Source organism: Orycteropus afer, unplaced genomic scaffold (assembly GCF_000298275.1).
Source record: "Orycteropus afer afer isolate SDZICR_OR568_19922 unplaced genomic scaffold, OryAfe1.0 scaffold00065, whole genome shotgun sequence".
Lineage (NCBI taxonomy): Eukaryota > Metazoa > Chordata > Mammalia > Tubulidentata > Orycteropodidae > Orycteropus > Orycteropus afer.
Window position 1 is genome coordinate 6,777,864 of NW_006921652.1, and position 6,497 is coordinate 6,784,360.

The 6,497-nt window shown below is 44.1% G+C and overlaps 1 protein-coding gene across 1 annotated transcript in view; it reads left to right on the forward strand.

Annotated features, from left to right (window-relative positions):
* The window catches only part of PROKR1 (prokineticin receptor 1), a 41,763-nt gene extending 35,919 nt beyond the window's left edge, over positions 1–5,844 (forward strand). The window contains exon 7 of the mRNA XM_007940081.2: positions 5,148–5,844. Coding sequence (XP_007938272.2) covers positions 5,148–5,844 — 697 coding nt within the window. The remainder of the gene's footprint in view (positions 1–5,147) is intronic.
* The last annotated feature ends 653 nt before the right edge of the window (positions 5,845–6,497 follow it).

Genomic DNA, 6,497 nt, shown 5'->3' on the forward strand with positions numbered 1-6,497 from the left:
ATCAGGCTCGAGCAGCACTTGAAGGCACAAGTAAATTGTGTGAGAAAGTGGGCCAAATACCTATGGTTGCTACTCTAGTCACATTACCTTACCTCTCCCAGTCTGCACCTATGGCCTCATGGGGAGTTCCTTATGATCAGTTGACTGAGGAAGAGAAAACTCGTGCCTGGTTTACAGATGGTTCTGTGCGATTTGCAGCCACCACTCACAAGTGGATGGCAGTGGCACGGCAGCTCCTTTCAGGGACTTCCTTGAAGGACAGTGGTGAAGGGAAATCCTCCCAATGGGCAGAACTTCGAGTTGTGCATCTGATTTTTCACTTTGCGTGGAATAAGAAATGGCCAAATGTGTGACTGTATACAGATTCATGGGTTGTGGCTAATGGCTTGGCCAGATGGTCTGAGACTTGGAAGGAGCATGATTGGAAAATTGGTGACAAGGATGTATGGGGAAGAGGTATGTGGATAGAGCTCTCTGGTTGGGCCAAAGGAGTAAAGATATTTATGTCTCATATGAATGCCCACCAAAAGGTGACCTCAGCAGAGGAAGACTTTAACAATCAGGTGGATAGGATGACATGTTCAGTGGAAACCAGGCATCATTTTTCCCCAGCTACTCCTGTCATTGCTCAATGAGCTCCTGAACAAAGTGGCCATGGTGGCAGGGATAGAGGTTATGCATGGGCTCAGCAACCTGGACTCCCACTTACCAAGGCTGGTTTGGCTATTGCCACTGCTGAGTGCCCAATCTGCCGGCAGCAGAGACCAACAGTGAGTCCACAATATGGAACTATTCCACGGGGTGATCAGCCAGCAACGTGGTGGCAGATTGATTACATTGGACCACTTCCATCATGGAAAGAACAGCGTTTTGTTCTTATTAGAATAGATGCTTATTCTGCATATGGATTCCCCTTCCCTGCATGCAGTGCTTCTGCCAAAACTACCATATGTGGACTTACAGAATGCCATATCCACCCTCATGGTATCCCACACAACATTGCTTCAGATCAAAGGACTCACTTCACAGCAAATGAAGTGCAGCAATGGGCCTATGCTCATGGAATTCACTGGTCTTACCATGTTCCACATCATCCTGAAGCAGCTGGCTTGACATAATGATGGAACAGCCTACTGAAAACACAATTACAGCACCATATAGGTGACAATGCCTTGAAGAGTTGGGGGAGTGTTCTCCAGAAGGCTGTATATGCTCTAAACCAGTGTCCAATATATAGTTCTGTTTCTCCAGTAGCCAGGATTCATGGGTCCAGGAACCAAGGGATGGAAACAGGAGTGGTACCACTCACTATTACCCCTAGTGACCTACTCAAAAAATTTTTGCTCCTTGTCCCTGCTACCCTATGCTCTGCAGGTCTGGAGATCTTAGTCCCAAAGGGAGGAACACTCCCGCCTGGAGACACAATACTGATTGCATTGAACTGGAAATTAAGAATGCCACCTGGCCATTTTGGCTTCCTCATGCCTCTAGATCAACAGACAAAGAAGGGCATTATTGATGTGATAGATCCTCAATACCAAGGGGAAATTGGATTGACATTACATAATGGAGATAAAGAAGAATATGTCTGGAATACAGGAGATTCTTTAGGATGTCTCTTAGTACTACCATGCCCTGTGATTAAAGTCAATGGAAAATTACAGCAACCTAATTCTGATATGACTACTAATGGCCCAGAGCCTCAAGGAATGAAGGTTTGGGTCACCCTACCAGGCAAAGAACCGCGACCAGCTGAGGTGTTTGCTGAGGGCAAGGGAAATACAGAATGGGTGGTGGAAGAAGGTAGTTCTGAATATCGGCTACAGCCACATGACCAGTTGCAGAAATGAGGACTGTGATTGTTATATTTTTTCATTGTATATGTGCATCAAGTATTTTTGTTTCCTTCTGTTATGAACTGTGAAATGTAAATAAGGTTAATGCGTTTCAGTTGTATGTGTGTTAGCATATCATGTTCGGTGCAAATATGACTTTATAATTGTCCTTATTTAGAGATTATATATGGTTAAGAAGATGTGTACAACTGCCAAGTTGACAAGGGGTGGGCTGTGATAGTTGGAGCTGTGTGTCAACTTGGTTGGACCACAATTCTGTGTGGTTTAAGTAATGGTGATGTGAGTTGTTCCCATTATGGGATCAGACGTATATGTTTTGAGTAGCCAATCCATTGAAAGGGAGTTTTCCTTGAAGTGTGGCCTGATTCCAGTGTATTTATGGACATTCTGGGAAAAGAGATACTCTTCTGTGCATCAGGACTCTGTTGTGCTGCTTACAACTGTCCGTGAGCAAACAATCCACCATTCGGCCTGGAGATCTTGGATTCATCATCCGTTGAAGTCAACAGCCAGTATACTGCCTGCCAACCTTGAGCTCGTCAACCCCTGCAGCTGCATGAGTTGGGAGAAGCCTCCAGCTTGACATTTGATCCAAGAACTTGGGACTTGCCAACTTCTATAAGCATGTGAGGCATTTTCCTAAGATAAATTTCTCTCTCACACTCTCTTTCTCTCTCTCTATAAGCTTTACTGGTTTTGCTTCTCTAGAGAGCCCAGTCTAACACAGATTTCATTTTACTTGGATCCACAATCAAGACTCATGGAAGCAGTAGTCAAGAAGTCAGGTGTCATATTTCACTAGGCAAATCTGCTGCTAAAGACTTCTTTAAAGTGTGGAAGAGCAAAGATGTCACTTTGATGAGCAAGGTGTGCCTAACCTAAGCCATGATATTTTCAATTGCAAATGAAGTATTTGTCAACAACAGGGAAAAGAAGATGGCTTATGTGTGCAGAACAACTCTGAAAAAAATGTTTTAGGATACTAACACTTTCTTATATATTAAGAACTTATTGTTGTATATGTGCAGCATCTCATTGAGTCTCATCATATGCAAGACAGGTATTCCCACAGTACAGATGAGGAACTTGAGCCCACAGGCCTATGAAATATGTCTCACATTGGTGTAGCCAGTTTGTGGCAAAGCCAAGATTTAATTCTTGTTCTTCTGACTCGTAGATTAGTGTTCTCTTATACCTATTTGTTGAAACACCACTCTGAAATATCATGAAGACTTAGGGAGTTACTATTAGGACAAAAGAAATATAAATTGTATAGTGAAAATTCTGAGTTAACAAGTATGAATGTAGAAATTTTCTTTGACAGAATTATCAGCAGAACATGATGGGGTAGGCAGAGAGTGAGCCAGTGAGAGAGCAAGAGCTCTAACCTAGTTTTTGTTAAGAGTTAGAGCAAGTTCGGTGCCTTCATTATCATGGGAGCAGTGTGGTCCTTATGCAGGGCATTGGCCACACCCTGTAGACATTTCCATTCCACCCTTCAGATCCCAGGGTCATTGGTGTGAGAGGCATGGGTAGTTGCCAGTAGCTGAGCTGTTAGGGTAGCCAATGGGTATCCAGAGAGTAGACTCAACCCTTTCAGCTCAGTCTTACATCTGGGAGCTGGAAGAGAGAGGGAGTTTCACTCCAGTGAACTCAGCAGATGATATTCAATGGATTTGGCTGCCTGTGTTGGGAGGGAGAGAAATATGATCGGGGAGGGGGTAAAGAATGACCCTCCTCAGTAAATCAAAACCCTAAGAAAGATGACCCCAAAGGGATTGGTTTTGAAAGAAAAAGAATTGGTTTGGCTTTCCTTCAGGGCCCTGTCATGTTTGCTCTTGACTCAACCTGGGACAAGCTCTGGGTACTTGAGAATGTGTTTATTTCCAGTGTTGATTAGTCATTCGCTCTCGCTTCACTTCCCATCTTTCCCCTTCTCCAACTTCCACCCCCTGCCAGACATGGAAAGTCTTCCAGGAAACTAGAGCTCTCTGCAGAAGTGTGTGCACTCTCTCTGGGAAGGAGGTTTTCATACCACACAGATGAGTCACATCCCTCAGAAAGTGCTCCATTTTCTTTCCTGGACCACTGTGGTAACAACAGTGTGGTTCTTTGGAAAGAACAAAAGCAGTATCTTCTATTGTCTGATGCTTTGTGGTTAAAAAAAATATATACATTCACATATATCAGTTGATTTTCACATTAACTCTGTGGGGTAGGGTTAAATGCTTTCTATCAAGGGTCCTGCTCTATGTGACCTTGAAGAAGTCACTCATCTCTCACTGCCTCTGATTCTCCACCTGAAAAACAACATAAAACACACATGCTTTTCCTCTACATGCAGAGTGATATTTTTTTAAATGTGGAATGATGACAAAACTTTGCCCACTGCTTCTATTGGAAAGATCAAATTTTCCCAAGAACTCTGTGGAATTACCAGTCCCTTTTTGCACTTGACTGCTATCGTGAAGGCTGGTGGTTTGAACCCATCCAGTGGTGCTGCAGAGGAAGGGACTGATGGTCTGCTCCTGCAAAGATAACAGCCAAGAAAACCCTATGGAGCTGTTCTACTGTCATATGGAGTTGCTGTGAGTCAGAATCCACTTGATGCAAACAAGTTTTTTCTTGGTTAGCTTTTTCTTGGGAGGGTGGTTAGCTCTAAACTATGGAATAATAAGAATGAATAACTCTAAAAGCAAGGAGGACATAGATAGAATATCAGGGCTGGAAATAGGTGGAGGTATTATTACTACTTTATTGATAGTTACCATTTATTGAGTATATACATGCTGTATTTAAGACTGTGGCAGGGATTTTGCATACATTAGCACAGTTAGTCTTTAAAAGCAAACAACAACAAAAACTCTTTTGACTGTAAGGAAATTGTAGTTCAGAGAGATTAAACAAAACTTGCCTGACACTGCACAGCTATGGAGGTAGAGCTGGGGTTTGCATGCAAGTTTGCCTTTCTCTGTAATCCTCATACCATTGGGCATTTTCTCCACACATACCATTTGGTTGTTCATGTTTGTTGTTGCTGTTATGTGCCATTGAGTCGGACTTGACTCATAGCGACCCCTCCTTGGGTTTCTGAGGCAGTTATCACTACAGAAGTAGGATTGCCCAACTTTCCTTCTGAGGAGTGGCTGGTGGGTTTGAACTGCCAGCCTTCTGGTTAGCAGTCAAGTACCTTAGGCACTACGCTAACTCATAATATTGCAAAAATAGTATTACCATCTAGCACTTCTTCACAGTGGTTGACCCCATTTGTGTCCTTGCCTTTCCCCATAGATATCTGGCCATTGTGCACCCGCTGAGACCAAGGATGAAGTATCAGACTGCCATTGGGCTGATTGCTTTGGTCTGGATGGTATCCATTCTCATTGCGATCCCTTCAGCCTACTTCACAACCGAAACAGTCCTCATCATTATAAAGAGCCAGGAGAAGATCTTCTGTGGCCAGATCTGGCCTGTGGACCAGCAGATCTATTACAAGTCCTACTTCCTCTTCATCTTTGGCATCGAGTTTGTGGGCCCCGTGGTCACCATGACCTTGTGCTATGCCCGCATCTCCCAGGAGCTCTGGTTCAAGGCCGTCCCTGGCTTTCAGACGGAGCAGATCCGGAAGCGGCTGCGCTGTCGCCGAAAGACGGTCTTAGTGCTCATGTGCATCCTCATGGCGTATGTGGTGTGCTGGGCGCCCTTCTATGGCTTCACCATTGTGCGTGACTTCTTTCCCACCGTGTTTGTGAAGGAGAAGCACTATCTCACGGCCTTCTATGTAGTGGAATGCATCGCCATGAGCAACAGCATTATCAATACGCTGTGCTTCGTGACTGTTAAGAATAACACCATCAAGTACTTGAAGAAAGTCATATTGCTCCACTGGAAGTCTTCTTACAATGGAAGTAAGTCCAGCGCAGACCTTGATCTCAAAACCACTGGTGTGCCTGCCACTGAAGAGGTGGACTGCATCAGACTGAAATAGCCTGGAGCTATGTAAAGACAAAATTGGATCTTTGAGATACTGACCAGTGTGCTTGGAGAGACACCACTCTTGGTTTGCTGCAGAGGGCAGAGTAAATGGACAGCTCTGTTGTGGACTCTGTAACTGTGGTCAAGAAGCCTGGAATTTCTAAAACTGACCAGATAGTATCAGCAGTGGCTGACATTTATTGAACATCTAATTTGTGCAGAGATAAGGCACTGGTGGAACCTATGTGTGTTGACAACATTTAGTTGGATAAGTTGGATAAGTAAGTAGAAATTAAGGAAAATGTTGGTCATAGTTTAGAATAAGTGCATTTCCAGAAGGGAGCTCTAGTAGGAGTCTGGGACTGCAATTCATGTGTTCACAATGTGAGGATCTCTCTGGAACAACTCAGCCACTTATCAAATACTAGTCTAGCCCATACCTGGGATTGTTCTCAGGTTGAGGTCACTCCTAACATGTGCAGAACTGGGGCAAGGAGACAAAAGGGGTTTCCAAGTCTTCCTGTAATCCTTCTCTCCCCATCCCTGGTTTTGACCCTCACTGTGAGGGACATGCATGTGCATGGATACTGCAAACATTGCCCCATGACTACCCCTTGGACCTAGGGCTGTGTGACTTTGTGGTGAGTCACAAATAAGAAAATGGAT